Source organism: Saccopteryx bilineata, chromosome 1, assembly GCF_036850765.1.
Source record: "Saccopteryx bilineata isolate mSacBil1 chromosome 1, mSacBil1_pri_phased_curated, whole genome shotgun sequence".
In the NCBI taxonomy this organism is placed as follows: Eukaryota; Metazoa; Chordata; class Mammalia; order Chiroptera; family Emballonuridae; genus Saccopteryx; species Saccopteryx bilineata.
Genome location: NC_089490.1, coordinates 212,644,510 through 212,663,754, shown reverse-complemented (window position 1 = coordinate 212,663,754; position 19,245 = coordinate 212,644,510). Strand labels below are relative to the sequence as shown.

At 37.7% G+C, this 19,245-nt stretch overlaps 1 protein-coding gene across 6 annotated transcripts in view; it reads left to right on the top strand.

The window, feature by feature from the left end:
* Positions 1-19,245, top strand: part of RGS7 (regulator of G protein signaling 7) — a 476,419-nt gene that overhangs the window by 444,810 nt on the left and 12,364 nt on the right. For all 6 annotated transcript variants that reach the window (XM_066235224.1, XM_066235205.1, XM_066235210.1 and 3 more), the window contains 3 exons: positions 11,863-11,973; positions 13,553-13,678; positions 18,002-18,188. In XM_066235224.1, the coding sequence (XP_066091321.1) occupies positions 11,863-11,973; positions 13,553-13,678; positions 18,002-18,188 (424 nt within the window). The remainder of the gene's footprint in view (positions 1-11,862; positions 11,974-13,552; positions 13,679-18,001; positions 18,189-19,245) is intronic.

Below are 19,245 nucleotides of genomic sequence, written 5' to 3'. Positions count from 1 at the left end.
CTGTGACAACATGAAAAGAAATAACATCCCCATCATAGGAGTTCCTGAAGAAGAAGAAAAAGAACAAGGGATAGAGACTTTGTTCAATCATATCATAACTGAAAATTCCCTAAATTAATGCAAGAGAAACTCCCACAAGTCCAAGAAGCACAGAGGACTCCACTAAAGAGAAACCCAAAGAAACCTACACCAAGACACATCATAATTAAAATACCAAAGCTAAGCAATAAAGAGAAAATATTAAAAACTGCAAGAGAAAAAAAAGTTATCACCTACAAAGGAGCCCCCATAAGGATGACATTCGACATCTCAACAGAAACACTTGATGCCAGAAGGGAATGGTAAGAAATATTCAATGTAATGCAGAACAAAAACCTACAACCGAGACTACTTTATCCAGCAAGGCTATCATTTAAAATTAAAGGAGAAATAAAAAGCTTCCCAGACAAAAAACAACTCAAGGAATTCATTACAACCAAACCAACGCTGCAAGAAATGTTAAGGGGCCTGTTGTAAACAGATCAAAGTTGGAAAAGAATATAGCAAAAAAAGGAATACACCTTTAAAGAAGAAAATGGCAATAAACAACTACATATCAATAATAACCTTAAATGTAAATGCATTAAATGATCCAATCAAAAGACATAGGGTAGCTGCGTGGATAAGAAAACAGGACCCCTACATATGTTGTCTACAAGAGACACACATTAGAACAAAAGACACACATAGATTGAAGGTAAAAGGATGGAAAAAAAACATTTCATGCAAACAGAAATGAAAAAAAGCTGGGGTAGCAATACTTATATCAAATTGAACTTTAAAACAAAGGATATAGTAAGAGATAAAGAAGGCCACTACATAATGATAAAGGGAGTAATCCAACAGGAAGATATAATTATTATAAATATCTATGCACCTAATATAGGAGCACCCAAATATATAAAACAGACTTTGATGGATTTAAAGGGCGAGATCAACAGCAATACTATAATAGTAGGGGATTTCAATACCCCACTAACATCACTAGATAGATCCTCAAGAAAGAAAATTAACAAAGAAACAGCAGACTTATTGGAAACACTAGATCAACTCGATTTAATAGATATCTTCAGATCCTTTGACCCTAAAGCAGCAGAATATACATTCTTTTCAAGCGTGCATGGTACATTCTCTAGGATAGACCACATGTTATGGCGCAAAAGTGCTCTCAACAAATTTAAAAAGACTGAAATCATATCAAGAACTTTCTCCGATCACAAAGGCATGAAACTAGAAATGAATCACAGCAGAAAAGCTCAAAAATTCTCAAACACATGGAAACTAAATAGCAGGGTGCTAAATAATGAATGGATTAAGAATGAGATCAAAGAAGAAATAAAAAATTCCTAGAAACGAATGACAATGAGCATACAACAACTCAAAATTTATGGGACATAGCGAAAGCAGTGCTGAGAGGGAAGTTCATAGCACTACAGCCAGACTTTCAGAAGCTAGAAAAAGCTCAAATTAACAACTTAACCCTGCATCTAAAAGAATTAGAAAAAGAACAGCAAGTAAAGCCCAAATGTAGTAGAAGGAAGGAAATAATAAAGATCAGAGCAGAAATAAATGACATAGAGGCTAAAGAAACAATACAGAGGATCAAAGAAACTAGGAGCTGTTTCTTTGAAAAGGTAAACAAGATTGATGAACCTTTAAGTAGACTCACCAAGAAAAAGAGAGAGAGGACTCAAATAAATAAAATTATAAATGAGAGTGGAGAAATAACAACTGACACAACAGAAATACAAAATATTGTAAGGAAATACTATGAAGAACTGTATGCCAAAAAACTAGACAACCTAGATGAAATGGACAAATTCCTTGAAACATACAATCTTCCAAAAATCAATCTGGAAGAATCAGAAAACCGAAACAGACCGATTACAACAAATGAAATCGAAACAGTTATCAAAAAACTCCCAACAAAGAAAAGTCCGGGGCCCGATGGCTTCACAACGGAATTCTACCAAATATTCTAAGAAGAACTAACTCCTATCCTTCTCAAACTATTTCAAAAAGCTCAAGAGGAAGGAATATTTCCAAGCTCCTTTTATGAGGCAAGCATAATTCTGATTCCAAAACCAGGCAAAGACAACACAAAGAAAGAAAATTATAAGCCAATATCTCTGATGAATATAGATGCTAAAATCCTCAACAAAATATTAGCAAACCGGATCCAACAATCTATGGAAAAAATCATACACCATGATCAAGTGGGATTTATTCTGGGGAGGCAAGGCTGGTACAATATTCGTAAATCAATCAATGTGATTCATCACATAAAAAAAAAGAAGGAGAAAAACCATATGATAATTTCAATAGATGCAGAAAAAGCATTTGATAAAATCCAGCACCCATTCATGATCAAAACTCTCAGCAAAGTGGGAATACAGGGAACATACCTCAAAATGATAAAAGCCATCTATGAGAAACCCACAGCCAACATCATACTCAATGGGCAAAAATTAAAAGCAATACCCTTAAGATCAGGAACAAGGCAGGGGTGCCCCCTTTCACCACTCTTATTTAACATAGTCCTGGAAGTCCTAGCCACATCAATCAGACAAGAAGAAGAAATAAATGGCATTCAAGTTGGAAAAGAAGAAGTAAAAGTATCATTATTTGCAGATGATATGATATTGTATATAGAAAACACTAAAGTCTCAGTCAAAAAAACTACTGGACCTGATAAATAAATTCATCAAAGTGGCAGGATATAAAATCAATACTCAGAAATCAGAAGCATTTTTATACACCAACAATGAACAGTCAGAAAGAGAAATTAAGGAAACAATCCCCTTCACAATTACAACCAAAAAAATAAAGTACCTAGGAGTAAACTTAACCAAGGAGACTAAAGACTTGTACTTGGAAAATTACAAAGCATTGATAAAAGAAATCAAGGAAGATACAAACAAGTGGAAGCATATACCGTGCTCATGGTTAGGAAGAATAAACATCATTAAAATGTCTATATTACCTAAAGCAATCTATAAATTTAATGCAATACCAATTAAAATACCAATGACATACTTCAAAGATATAGAACACATATTCCAAAAATTTATATGGAACCAAAAGAGAACACGAATAGCCTCAGCAATCTTAAAAAAGAAGAATAAAGTGGGAGGTATCACACTTCCTGATATCAAGTTATACTACAAGGCCGTTGTACACAAAACAGCCTGGTACTGGCATAAGAACAGGCATATAGATCAATGGAACAGAACAGAGAACCCAGAAATAAACCCACAGTTCTATGGACAACTGATATTTGACAAAGGAGGTAAGGAAATACAATGGAGTAAAGATAGCCTCTTTAACAAATGGTGTTGGGAAAATTGGACAGCTACCTGCAAAAAAATGAAACTAGATCACCAGCTTACACCACTCACAAAAATAAACTCAAAATGGATAAAAGACTTAAATGTAGGCCGTGAAACCATAAGCATCTTAGAAGAAAACATAGGCAGTAAACTCTCCGACATCTCTCGGAGCAATATATTTGCTGATTTATCTCCACGGGGAAGTGAAATAAAAGACAGGATAAACAAATTGGACTATTTCAAACTAAAAAGCTTTTGCACAGCTAAAGACAACAAGAACAGAATAAAAAGACAAACTACACAATGGGAGAACATATTTGACAATACATCTGATAAGGGGTTAATAACCAAAATTTATAAATAACTTGTAAAACTCAACACCAGGAAGACAAACAACCCAATCCAAAAATGGGCAAAAGAGATGAATAGACACTTCTCCAAGGAGGACATACAGATGGCCAATGCGCATATGAAAAAATGCTCAACATCACTAATCATTAGAGAAATGCAAATTAAAACCACAATGAGATATCACCTCACACTAGTCAGAATGGCGCTTATCAACAAAACAACACAGAATAAGTGCTGGTGAGGATGTGGAGAAAAGGGAACCCTCCTGCACTGCTGGTGGGAATGCAGACTGGTGCAGCCACTGTGGAAAACAGTATGGAGATTCCTCAAAAATCTGAAAATCGAACTACCTTTTGACCCAGCTATCCCACTTTTAGGAATATACCCCAAACACACCATAGAACGGCTCGAAAAGGAGAAATGCACCCGCATGTTTGTGGCAGCATTGTTCACAATAGTGAAGATCTGGAAACAGCCCAAGTGTCCGTCAAAGGACAAGTGGATTAAAAAGCTTTGGTACATATATACTATGGAATACTACTCAGCCATAAGAAATGATGACATTGGATCATTTACAATAACATGGATGGACCTTGATAACATTATCCGGAGTGAAATAAGTAAATCAGAAGAAAAAAAAACTAAGATGAATCCATACATAGAAGGGACATAAAAATGAGACTCAGAGACATGAACAAGAATGTGATGGGAACAGGGGTGGGAGGTTGGGGGAGGGGAGAGGGGGTGAAGGAGAGAGTTAGGGGAGGGGAGGGGCACAAAGAAAACCCGATAGAAGGTGACAGAAGACAATTTAACTTTGGGGGAGGGGTATACAGCACAATCAAATGTCAAAATAATCTAGAGATATGTTCTCTCAACATATGTACCCTGATTTATCAATGTCACTGCATTAAATTTAATTTAAAAAAGATGCTTAACATTAAAAAACTATTATTATAATTTTATATTATTAGCACAAAGAGAATCTAAATGATGCTATCTGGAGAGGATGAAAAGAAATTTGATGCGATTCAGTGCCCATGTCTCACAATAAAAGAAAAATTATGCTTTTAAATAAAAAAATAAAAAATAAAAAAAGAAGAAATAAAAAAATTCTAGAAACAAATGATAATGAGCATACAACATCTCAAAATTTATGGGACACAGCAAAAGCAGTACTGAGAGGGAAGTTTATAGCACAACAGGCACATTTTAAGAAGCTAGAAAAAGCTCAAATAAACAACTTAACCCTGCATCTAAAAGAACTAGAAAAAGAACAGCAAGTAAAGCCCAAATGTAGTAGAAGGAAGGAAATAATAAAGATCAGAGCAGATATAAATGACATAGAGGCTAAAGAAACAATACAGAGGATCAATGAAACTAGGAGCTGGTTCTTTGAAAAGGTATGCAAGATTGATGAACCTTTAAGTAGACTCACCAAGAAAAAGAGACAGAGGACTCAAATAAATAAAATTATAAATGAGAGTGGAGAAATAACAACTGACACAACAGAAATACAAAATATTGTAAGGAAATACTATGAAGAACTGTATGCCAAAAAACTAGACAACCTAGATGAAATGGACAAATTCCTTGAAACATACAATCTTCCAAAAATCAATCTGGAAGAATCAGAAAACCGAAACAGACCGATTACAACAAATGAGATCGTAACAGTTATCAAAATACTCCCAACAAAGAAAAGTCTGGGGCTTGATGGCTTCACAACTGAATTCTACCAAATATTCAAAGAAGAACTAACTCCTATCCTTCTCAAACTATTTCAAAAAATTCAAGAGGAAGGAATACTTCCAAGCTCCTTTTATGAGGCAAGCATAATTCTGATTCCAAAACCAGGCAAAGACAACACAAAGAAAGAAAATTATAGGCCAATATCTCTGATGAATATAGATGCTAAAATCCTCAACAAAATATTAGCAAACCGGATCCAACAATCTATGGAAAAAATCATACACCATGATCAAGTGGGATTTATTCTGGAGAGGCAAGGCTGATACAATATTCTTAAATCAATCAATGTGATTCATCACATAAACCAAAAGACGGAGAAAAACCATATGATAATTTTAATAGATTCAGAAAAAGCATTTGATAAAATCCAGCACCCATTCATGATCAAAACTCTCAGCAAAGTGGGAATACGGGGAATATACCTCAACATGATAAAAGCTATCTATGAGAAACCCACAGCCAACATCGTACTCAATGGGCAAAATTTAAAAGCAATCCCCTTAACGCCCTGGCCGGTTGGCTCAGCGGTAGAGCGTCGGCCTAGCGTGTGGAGGACCCGGGTTCGATTCCCGACCAGGGCACATAAGAGAAGCGCCCATTTGCTTCTCCACCCCTCTGCCATGCCTTCCTCTCTGTCTCTCTCTTCTCCTCCCACAGCCAAGGCTCCATTCGAGCAAAGATGGCCCGGGTGCTGGGGATGGCTCTGTGGCCTTTGCCCCAGGTGCTAGAGTGGCTCTGGTCACAACATGGCGATGGTCAGGATGGGCAGAACATCGCCCCCTGGTGGGCAGAGCGTCGCCCCATGGTGGGCATGCTGGGTGGATCCCGGTCGGGTGCATGCGGGAATCTGTCTGACTGTCTCTCCATTTTTCCAGCTTCAGAAAAATGCAAAAAAAAAAAAAAAAAAAGATATCCCCTTAAGATCAGGAACAAGGCAGGGGTGCCTTCTTTCACCACTCTTATTCAACATAGTCCTGGAAGTCCTAGCCACAGCAATCAGACAAGAAGAAATAAAAGGCTATCAAGTTGGAAAAAAAAAGTGAAACTATCATTATTTGCAGATGATATGATATTGTATATAGAAAACCCTAAAATCTCAGTCAAAAAACTACTGGACCTGATAAATGAATTCAGCAAAGTAGCAGGATTTAAAATCAATACTCAGAAATCAGAGGCATTTTTATATGCCAACAATGAACAGACAGAAAGAGAAATTAAGGAAACAGTCCATTTCACAATTACAACCCAAAAAATAAAGTACCTAGGAGTAAACTTAACTAAGGAGACTAAAGACTTATACTTGGAAAATTACAAAGCATTGATAAAAGAAATCAAGGAAGATACAAACAAGTGGAAGCATATACCGTGCTCATGGTTAGGAAGAATAAACATCATTAAAATGTCTATATTACCCAAAGCAATCCATAAATTCAATGCAATACCAATTAAAATACCAATGACATACTTTAAAGATATAGAACACATATTCCAAAAATTGATATGGAACCAAGAGAACACGAATAGCCTCAGCAATCTTAAAAAAGAAGAATAAAGTGGGAGGTATCACACTTCCTGATATCAAGTTATACTACAAGGCCATTGTACTCAAAACAGCCTGGTACTGGCATAAGAACGGGTATATAGATCAATGGAACATAACAGAGAACCCAGAAATAAACCCACAGTTCTATGGACAACTGATATTTACCAAAGGAGGTAAGAAAATACAATGGAGCAAAGACAGCCTCTTTAACAAATGGTGTTGGGAAAATTGGACAGCTACCTGCAAAAAAAATGAAACTTAGATCACCAGCTTACACCACTCAGAAAAATAAACTCAAAATGGATAAAAAACTTAAATGTAGGCCGTGAAACCATAAGCATCTTAGAAGAAAACATAGGCAGTAAGCTCTCCGACATCTCTCACAGCAATATATGTATTTGCTGATTTATCTCCACGGGGAAGTGAAATAAAAGACAGGATAAACAAATGGGACTATATCAAACTAAAAAGCTTTTGCACAGCTAAAAACAATAAGAACAGAATAAAAAGACAGACTACACAATGGGAGAACATATTTGACAATACATCTGATAAGGGGTTAATAACCAAAATTTATAAAGAACTTGTAAATCTCAACACCAGGAAGACAAACAATCCAATCCAAAAATGAGCAAAAGAGATGAATAGACACTTCTCCAAAGAGGACATACAGATGGCCAATAGGCATATGAAAAATGCTCAACATCACTAATCATTAGAGAAATGCAAATTAAAACCGCAATGAGATATCACCTCACACTAGTCAGAATGGCGCTTATCAACAAAACAACACAGAATAAGTGCTGGCGAGGATGTGGAGAAAGGCAACCCTCCTGCACTGCTGGTGGGAATGCAGACTGGTGCAGCCACTGTGGAAAACAGTATGGAGATTCCTCAAAAAACTGAAAATCGAACTGCCTTTTGTCCCAGCTATCCCACTTTTAGGAATATACCCCAAGGACACCATAGAACGGCTCCAAAAGGAGAAATGCACCCGCATGTTTGTGGCAGCATTGTTCACAATAGTGTAGATCTGGAAACAGCCCAAGTGTCCATCAGAGAACGAGTGGATTAAAAAGCTTTGGTACATATATACTATGGAATACTACTCAGCCATAAGAAATGATGACATCGGATCATTTACAATAACATGGATGGACCTTGACAACATTATACGGAGTGAAATAAGTAAATCAGAAAAAACTAAGAACTATATGAATCCATACATAGAAGGGACATAAAAATGAGACTCAGAGACATGAACAAGAATGTGATGGCAACGGGTGTAGGGGGGTGGGGGAGGGTAGGGGCACAAAGAAAACCAGATAGAAGGTGACAGAATACAATTTGACTTTGGGGGAGGGTATACAGCACAATCAAATGTCAAAATAATCTGGAGATGTTTTCTCTCAACATATGTACCCTGATTTATCAATGTCACTGCATTAAGTTTAGTAAATAAATAAATAAAAAGAAATCTGATGATAATCTAATGGGCCTTTCTTTATATGTTGTATTCTTCTTTTCCCTGGCTGCCTTGAGAATTTTTTCTTTGTCTTTGGTTTGTGCCAATTTCATTATGATGTGCCTTGGAGTAGGTTTGTTGGAGTTAAGAAAACTCAGAGTTCTGTTTCCTTCTTGAATTTGAGGCTTTAGTTCTTTCCACCGGCTTGGGAAGTTCTCATCTATTGTTTGTTTGAATATGTTCTCCATTCCATTTTCTCTCTATTCTCTTTCTGTTATACCTATTATTCTTAAGTTATTCTTTTTGATGGAGTCAGACAATTCATGTAGGGCTTTCTAATTTTTTAAAATTTTTGAGTCTCTTTCTTCTTCTCTCTGTTGTGCCTCAAGTTGGTTGTCTTCTATTTCACTAATCCTACCTTCTATCTGGCCTGTTCTATTACTAAGTTTGTTACCTCGTTTTTCAGCTCGTGAATTGAGTTTTTCATCTCTGTTTGATTTGTTTTTATAATTTCAATTTCCTTGGAAATATATTCTTTGTGTTCATTGAATTGTTTTCTGAGCTCCCTAAATTGCTTTTCTGTGTTTTCTTGTATATCTCTGAGTATTTTTAGAATTTCTATTTTAAATTTTCTGTCATTTAGCTTCAAGGTTTCCAATATATTAAATTTTTTTCTCCATAGATTTTTCCTCATCTATCTGTGCTACGTCTCTGTCTTTTGTATCCATGATATTCGATTTCCTTTTCCTTAATGGCATCTGAGGGTGGTTTTGTTGATAGTATTAATGAGAATTAATAAAGAATAAAAAGTTAAAAAATAAAAAAGAATAAAAAAATTATTATTTCCCACCCTTTTTTTTTCCCTCTCCTCTCCTCTCCCCTCCTTCTTGAGAAAATCTTGTGGTGAACTGTGAATTATATTGTGCTAAGTAGAACAAAAACTACCTATAATGGAGGGCCTCAGTTGGGGAGAAGTGATAAAGGGGCAAAAAAGGGGGTATGGACCCACAAAATGCAAAAAAGGAAAAAATTTGGGTCAAATATGAAATGATTTTCTTTCAGGTGATGGTTGACTAAGAGATATGATGAGAGGAATAAAAGGGAAACAGGAAAAAGGGGGGAAAATTAATTTTTTCGTGATTGAGGATTGAATGAGAGGAAAAGTAAAGGAGAAAAGAAGAAACTAATATAGAGGGAGAAAAAAAAAGAAAGAGGAAAACAAAAAAAGAAGAAAAAAGAATAAAAAGGGTGAGAGAAAGAGTTAAGGGTTTTGGAGTGCAACCCTCATAGAGAGAAAGGAAGAAGAAAGAAAAGATAATGGGAGATGAAACACTTATGGGTAGTGTAGTTCAAGGAGAGGAGAGAGTAAGACCAGCAGAGAATTAAATGACCAAATTGGAAGAGGAAGAAAATAATCAAGACAATAAGATAAGAGAAACAAACGAACAAATATAATAAAATGGGATAGGTTATAAAGTCTGTGGATTATTCTTGATTTGGAGAGGTTATCTTCTTGCTCTTTCTTTTCTCTCCCTCTTCCTGGTCAGTGACTCTGTACCCCGGGTTTTGCCCCTGTGGCATGCTTAGGTAGAGTTTTGCAGTTGATAAGTCTCTATGGCAATGTCATATATTGGGCTTCAGTCTCGTTGGCAGTCGAGGCTCATTAGCATTTGCAGGCTCCACCAATGAGAGAGTCTGCATTCCCAGAGCCTCTCTCTTAGTCTTTTCTTCTTGAATTAGCAGCCTGATGATCCAGCTATGGGGTTGCTGCTGCCTCTGCCTGGAGAGTAAGAGGCTCAAAGAGCTGGCAAATCCTCACTCTATTCCCACTCAATGCAGGTCTCTGGGTAAGGCTCAATCAGTCAAATCCCCTAGCATAATCAGGCAGGGCTTCAGCCCCCACAAAGACCTCTGACTCTGCTCCTCTTCTGGGAACACAGGCACCCACTCTCAGGGGAATCTCTTGCCCACTATCTGCGCTTGCTGACCAGGATATCTGGCCAGCCACCTCTCACTCCTGGTGAGGTGCCCTGCCCGCATGGAAAAGTTCCAGCATAGGAAATTTTGCTCCCACCCACTCCCCGTGCGCTGCTTTTGGGGGCGCAGGGGTGACCCTGAGATTCTGGTTTCAGCCCACACAAAGGCCTCTGACTCTGCCCCTCTGTCCAGGAACACGGGCAGCCACTCCTGGGGCTCTAGGAGGAATCTCTTGCCCACTATCTGTGCACGCCAACCAGGAGATCGGGGCAGATGGCTGTCCCAAGTGCCTTTCTTTGTCTGGATTTGGCGTGAGCATTAGCTTGTGTTGACTGGGTTGCCACAAGCACAGTTTTTCCTTGGGTTGGATGTCTGTGCCACAGCCAGGTTCGGACGTTTGTGCTGCAGTCTGGTTCTATTCACACCCTATGCTTGCCTTAGTTCCTATACTCTCAGTTCCCAATGAAAGCAGCCCTTATTTAGGTTAGTGAGGAAGGCGGAGTGTTTCTTCCTCCTTATTTCCTTTGGGGTTGATTATATATTTAGTCCATTTTTCACTTAATCATACCTTCGCATTTAGTGTGGAACTTCTGGAGGCTCCAAGGATAGATTTTTCTGTCTCTGGTTGAAGATCTTGTTGAATTTTTGGGGAGATTTATCAGTATCACTCCTTACGGCACCATTTCTCTGACATCACTCCTCTTTTTTAATTTTTAAATAAAGATTTTTAGAAAAAAAAATTTGACCCCTAGCCATGTGGCTTAGTGGATAGAGCATCATCCTGGCATGCCAAGGTTGTAGTTTTGATCCCTGGGCAAGGCACATAGAAGAAGCAACCAGTGAGTGCACAACTAAATGGAACAACTAAGTGGAACAATGAGTTAATGCTTCTTTCTCTCTCTTTCTTTCTCTCTTTCCCTCCCCTCTCCCTTTCTTTCTCCCTTCTTCTCTCTCACTCCTCTTAAATGAATGGAAAATTAAAAAAAATTTTGTTCACTAATTCCCCTTTTACCTAATTTCTATAAATACCTTTGACAAAAATTCCTTTAAATCCTCCTTTTCAAATTGATTAAATCAATTCAGCTGCTGGTGCACTGGGCGACCAGGAATTGGCACTGACCCTTGGCACAGCCCTCCACATACTGCCCACCCCTTTGGCTTTATTGTGATGGGGGATATTGAGTCATATGGTTTAGGCATGAGGAAAGTGGAATCTTTAGCTCCATTTGTCTTCTAAGAAGCGCGATAAGTTGATGCATATTGAAATGTGAAAACTGTCATTGGACTTCATTCTATAAGCAAGCCAGGATTCCTTGGCCAGACATTTTTATATTGTATCCTCACTTTGGACTGGATAGAACCTCAGCCAGACAGCTAAGGAAGATGAACCTGTTTCTTTTCTCTAGTCTTCTAAGTTACACGGAACAGTATTTAGAATATGACCCATTTTTTGTGCCACTTGACCCTTCCAACCCATGGCTGTCTGACGATACTACCTTTTGGGAACTTGAAGCAAGGTAAGTGACAGTTTCTCTTCCCTCAAAATATTTCACTAATTTTAGGGTTTGGGTTAAATAGAAAAAATCCTAGAGCTGAGTATTTATAAAGGTAAATTTACTCTCTGTTGCCATTAGCCCATAATATTAAATTTGTATTATAAAGGTAATGGTTTTTGAACCTTAGATATTTGTATTTGTATTAATATTGCATTCCCAAAAGACTGGCACAAAATAGAGATATAGAGGTTTTAAGATAGACTAGTCAGAGTTGGGATCTTCAGTTGTTTAAATTTAGTTCATTGTTTTAGCACTCTTAAGAATCAAAATAGTCACAAAGGCTCTTGTATCCAAATAAAATGAATGCTAAATCCATACTTAATTAAGCCCAAAGTAAGTATGACTTAATATATTCAAGTTTAAAACAAAATGAACTGACAAGATATAGACAAGGTTTTTTCTTAGGAAAACCAAAGCATAATTTAGGACTCCCTGATTTTTGATGAGCTACAGAAAAATTATATTATCAATATTGCCAGTGATAAAAAGATTATTACATATCACTTTATAAAATGAGTAAACGAGTGTTTAGTATTCTGTAGCACTTCCCTAGATTGGACTCATGGACCTTCTCATACAGAACTCTCAATCCATAAGATCTAGATTTTATAGACAAGGAAGCTAGAAACTCAAAATGTTGTTACTCCACCAAGATTAGGTCACACATTTAAACTGACAGTAGAGAGATGCTCTCGTTTCTCTTCAGATCGCATAAATCTTTCGCCTTTTTAAACTGACAGTAGACTCCTAAACTAGAATTTAGGCTTTTGGTTCCCAATGCATTTCTCCCAGGGCAGCATACCACCATGAGACTATTGTGCATAGTGGCTAAGAAATTGGACTGCAGGGTCAGACTGTCCACAGTTTACCCCTTATTACTTGTCTGACATTGGCAAGTTTGTAACCCTCTTTGTGCTGCAAATTCATCATCTACAAAATGAGAATTATAAAAGTACCAGTCCCATTAAGTTGTTAAGAAAAACTGAATCCACTTAACACTTGATACTCAGTATACCTTAGACTTGATCTCTATCTTACTCCACACTCATATATCATGAAGAATCATCAATCTGAGATTTAATTTTTTTTTATTAAGTGAGAGGCGGGAAGGCCTCTCACCAAGCCCCCTACTAGGCAATGCTCTGCCCATCTGGGCCGCTGCTCCATTGTTCAGAAACCAAGCTATTTTAATGTCTGAGGCAAGCCATCCTCAGCACCTGAGGCCAACTTTGCTCAAACCATTCAAGCCATGGCTGTGGGAGGGGAAGAAAGAAAAATACAGATTGGTGGAGGTGGAGAAGCATATGGTCGCTTCTCCTGTGTGCCCTGACCTAGAATCGAACATGGAACTTCCACACCCTGAGCCAAAGCTCTACCGCTGAGCCAACCAGCCCGGGCTGAGATTTAATTGTCCTGACAATTAAGTTAAAGATGGGAACGCCAAGACATATATGATTCTGAGAGGAAATATAATAGCAGAAACACAGTTTGTAACGATTTAATGAAAGGAATGTGTTTGCCTTTGTTTTATCTCCTATAGCAAAGAACCAAGCCAGCAGAGGGTAAAACGGTGGGGATTTGGCATGGATGAAGCATTGAAAGACCCAGTTGGAAGAGAACAGTTTCTTAAATTTCTAGAGTCAGAATTCAGCTCAGAAAACTTAAGGTAAGATATGATTTTTAGACCTTATATACTAGAAGGCAGAGATACCTACCTATCGTGTATCTGGTTATTTAGGACTTAATAGCTCAGTGACTCTCCCCACACCAACATCATGATGATAATATGAACCCATTGAATTTCTGCCACCTGATGGAAAAGGGGGAAAGGTAACTAAGGCAAAGGCTATCCAACAGTATCAATTCCTCATAGTGGTTTATTGTTACGCTGTCTCTTAATCTTTTTACTATATAAATTCTTTGCATTGGAAATGGACTCCATAAAAAAGTGTAATATCTATCTATACTACTGTTTGGCAAAGTGGAAAATGGCCAATAATATGTATGCAGTTAAATAAAATCAACTCTTTTTCAATACTGGTCTTTTTTGGACACCGCTTCTCAAATAGGGTCTAGAAAAAGAGATTGGATGCTTGTAGCAAATAACTTGAGACAGATCTATGGGAGCAGCTCATTTTCTTTCACATGAAATATACTTCCAGGGCAGTTAAAGAGAACACCACATTCAGCCATTAGTGAGAGAGGGGTATGCATTCTGCCCGTCTTCTGTAAACATCATCCTCACGTATTTTTGAAATTGTTCTAACTTGAAAGACTCCTGGAAATTAAATTTTTTAATGTGAGACACTACAATACATCTTAAATGGCTCTGTTTAAGATCATTGGAGTGAGTGATAACTTTCCACTACATAAATCTTTTTTCCATGAGTTCTTTCACTCATTATTCTTTTGAAACAGGATATCCGAATTTCCTTACCCATGACATATGCCATCCTGTGAAATTCATTTACTAAAAGATCTCAGCATTCATTCATTTTCATTGGGACTAAGCAGTGCTAGGCATTGTCACATTCTTTTCAGGGGATTTAACAGATTCCAGTCACAAAACATTCAGGGATTTGTAGAACTTTGACAGATGTCCCCTGGATTAAATGAGGTGACCACAGACAAAACCTGAGGGAATTTAATCATATACGTGTGCCTGCCATGAATTGTTAGATTGCAGCTTTCTGTTCTCCTTCAAGTTTATGAGAGCTACAGTTACTAAAGGTGTTTATTGAGCTTCCTAAATAACATTTTCTATACTGAGGTCATATCATCAATTATTGAGTACAAGAATGTATAAACTAAAGCAGAGATAAAGGATATTTTTAGCATTACAATGGATTGGAAAGTGAAGTTTTCTCTAATTCTCCAAGACTTTTTTTAAAATGCTAACGTGAGGATCATGGTGAAGAAGTATGGCATGCTTTATCACATTTAATCATCATAACAAAAATAAAATGGAAATATTCTCACCCCACTCTACAAATAAGCAAAATTTGTTTGGAGAAGGTTAAGCATGTTGTCCAAGTCAGATTGCTAATAAATGCATCCTAGGCTTTCTATAAATGAGTAGTGGCCACTGCTTCTCACGGCTTATGCCTCAGTGTTCAGGGTCACAGGCTGAGGGAGACAAAATGATCTAGTTAGCCAACATAGCTAATTGTACTTAAGTAAGTCTCAATGCATCTTATCTAAGCCATACCTCTAAGCACCTGTTATATGGAGGTATGGCACTCATATGACCAATCTCCTCAAATATTAGCACAGAAAAGAAGAGTCAAGAAAGACTGCTGTTGATAACTACTCATTCCTCAGATACAACTTACACTGTTTATCAGTCTCCATTTTCCTCCTTCCTTTTTCCCATGAAGCATGTAGAGTTAATACTTAGCCTAGAGTCAGGACTAAATAACTAGTAACATGAGTTTTATTTTTGAGTACCTAAAAATATGTCAGACACTTCAAAAATGCCCTTTACATCATTGATGTCATGTAATCTCATGGAAACCGAGTGAGCTAGACATTATCATCCTATTTTACAGATGAAGAAATAGAGGCCCAAAGACATTAAGACACTGGCTCATATTCCTGCTACCATTTAATAAGGGGTGTAGGATTTTAACCAGTACCCTTTCCATTCTACTTAGTTATTACAATTACAGCCACATGCTGAGGATAAACAGGACACTGAGCTCTTAGGCATTGCAGGGAGTGGCTTTGAGCCTGTCATCTGTTGCTGCACATTAAGGGCAAAACCCCATATGAGTGTCATAACACTTATATGGGAAACCTTAAATACATGACATTTTCTTCATATTTTCAGTCTCCTATTCTCTGAAATGGGCAAATAGCTAAATCGCTTAGAATAGTGCCTGCACCTAGTTATCAGTGTAGATGTTGTTATTATTATCTTCTCAACTTTGTGATGACTTATCCATATGTCCAAGTCCATTTAAGATGTCACTGCAGGCCCTGGCCAGTTGGTTCAATGGTAGAGCTTCGGCCTGGAGTGTGGATGTCCTGGGTTTGACTCCCAGTCAGGGCACACAGGAGAAGCGCCTATTTGCTTCTCCACCCCTCCCCCTCTCGCTTCTTTCTATCTTTCTCTCTCTTTCTCCTCTTTCTCCCTTTCTTTCTCCTCCCATCGTGCAGGCAAGGTCTGATTAGAGCGAGTTGGCCCTGGGGAACTGAGGATGGCTCCATGGTTTCTGCCTCAGGTGCTAAAAAATGGCTCCAGTTGCAAAGAAGCAAAGGCCCCAGATGAGCAGAACATCGCCCCCTAGTGGGCTTGCTGGGTGGATCCTGGTTGAGTTGCATACGGGAGTCCCTCTCTTCCTCCCCTCCTCTCACTAAAATAAAAATTAAAAAAAAGAGATGTCACTGCCTCTGTAACAGCTTTCTAGAATGTCCTTTCCCAAGCCAGTGCTTGCCCCAGCAGAAGGACTTTTCTGCCATCTTCTCAGACTGTCTAGTTTGCGCTATTCCTTGAGAGTTCCATATGGGCTTCCTTGTATTGTGGCTACATAAATAGTTAGCTTTTTCTCAACTTGTTCTTTGAGGACAGATACTTTCTTTTGACTAATGTGTCAAAGTGTGCTGGGATGAACTTGAAAGAACATTAATTAGAACAGTTATGCTCCCTCAGATTGCATATGTTATTCCTGTTAGATTGCAGTGTTGAAATCTGTATTTGGGAGGAAAGGACCTTGAGCCTTCCCTTCTCAAAGCAATAGTGGTAGTTTCACGTGCACGGCATTGTCTAAATGGGATTATCTACTGTTACATATACTATAAGAAAACAATGTCTAGAAACTGGAAATTCCCTGGAGCAAATAGTATTTGCTAGTCTTATTCTAGCTCAACTGCTTATTTCTGACCTCTCATTAATGACCAAGTTAAAACGGAAGAGTGACAAAGGTATTGCTTACTACCTCATGCCTTTCTTAAGACTGTAACCTGTGGCACCTTCTGTCTTCTGTGATCACACCAGCCCTTAGAGCAATGACAGTTCCTGTTGAGGATAATGTAGACCTAGTAGTTCCTCTCCCAAGTGTATCTTATATTAACAAATTATGAGATGCGTGTTTATCTTTTTCACATTATTTCTAGGTCTAACCCAAAAGACATAGTACAGAGCAACATTTAAAGAATGAAACTCACTGATACAATGTGACCCCTTCTTATTAGACTTTCCATTTGCTCTTATCGACCAAAACATATTCTGGCATTCTTTCCTCTAGCACACATATTCTATAAAGAAGTCTATGAAATATATATATATTTATCTATTTAGATGTAAATCAATATGTATTTATTTTTTCAGAGCTTCTGGAGTGCCGCGGAGCCTTTGCAAATTTAAGCCTTTCAAACTGTTGCACATGAAAGCTTTCTGCTTCTGTCATTCTATACCTCTCTGAATTAAAAGGCCTAAAATTAGTTACTTGCCCTGATTTCTCTAGCTAGTGCCTTTCCTAATCTCCGCCCAGACCTCTTTTAACTCCAGTAAAGCTTTGCTGCAATTCCCTTGCCGGGTAGAGCAAAAAATCCTCTCCCTACAAACCTTCATTGCTCAAATGGACAAAATATCCATTTGTATAATACAAGACTCCCTCCCCCAGTCATGGGCTGTGTGTCACTCAGCCTCACTGCCCTCCAAACTCCTCTTCCTTTCTGATAAATGGTTCTTTAGCAAGGGCGACTTTGCTCCAGTAATATTAAGGTTGCACAGAATCAGGGCTCTGGCCGTCCTGTTTTCAACAGAAAACACTTAAAAGACATTGTTTTCAATTATTTCCTTTCAGAAAATGTTATATCTTTGAATATAACTAATAATGAAAGGTCAATGAAGGCCTGGTATGGGAAGCCATGAGAGAAAGTGAGTCCATTGTTATGTATCACTGTGCATTTCTTGACCACTTGACTTTCTAAGAATTTTTAGATTACAAAATAATCAGAGTAAAACTAGGTGTCATGCTCTGCATAGGTTCTGGCTAGCGGTGGAGGACTTGAAGAAAAGGCCAATTAGAGAAGTCCCCTCCCGAGTTCAAGAAATATGGCAAGAATTTCTGGCTCCAGGAGCCCCCAGTGCTATTAACTTGGATTCTAAGAGTTATGACAAAACCACACAGAATGTGAAGGAGCCTGGACGATACACATTTGAAGATGCTCAGGTGGGTATAGGGGTGGCCCTGCATTATGTCCAGAGGTGCTCCCGACAAGCTGACAGTTGAGATACTTTAATTTTGTTGTTATTACAATTGGAAGCTATGTCTAATATTTCAGTTTGGGTAACTCTACATCTAATAGCTATTTCACAAGACTAGAAAGACCAAGAGCATTTATACTCCCTTGAGCTGTAACCGGCTGGAGCCAAATCCCCTTAAATTGGGCAAATAGCACTAAATTAAATGAATAAATCTTTTTCTTTGACTTCTTTGTCTACCAATATTTATCATCAGAATTCTAACTGATTAGGATTAAATTATTAAATATTTGCTGAATTTGTCACAGAGTAAGTTTTAAAAAGCATGCAAATTGGGAGATACAGCCTTTAAATAGCACAACATTTATTTTTTTATTTTGATCCAGTCCAAAGTGGATGTGGTGACAAGTTTCTGAATAATTTGCAGTCTTCACCTTCCAAATACGTATGATGACATAGGACGATGACTTAATCCTGACTTCACATCATTCACTTTGGGTTTAACATAATTTTAAGAGATGGCAGATTTCTTTATTCTTTTTTTTAGAATTTATTTATTGATTTTAGAGAGAAAGACAGTGGGTAGGGAGGGGAGGAGTGGGAACTATCAACCCTTAGTTATTTCTGGCATGTACCTTTACCAGGCAAGCCTGGAGTTTCAAACCAACAACCTCAGCACTCCAAGTCAATGCTTTATTCACTGTGCCAGCACAGGTCAGGCAGATTGATTTATATTCTCATATAATCTACATATATCAACAACTGATTTGGAATCACTTTATGACATTCTGTTAAACAAATTCCATTATTTTTAAAGGACTGGATGTGTTTTACATCTTTTGCAGATCCCCAACCAGTTTTAAATTGATCTGTGAATAAAATAATGCACTTGAGGGTCTACATGTTCTGTAAGCATCATTGGGGTCATTTCTAGCTGCCTCCAGATTTGTTTTTTAACAACGTGTTACATACTTATTACTGTATTTGATTTTTCCCTAGAAATAATGAAGAAACACCTTAACCGT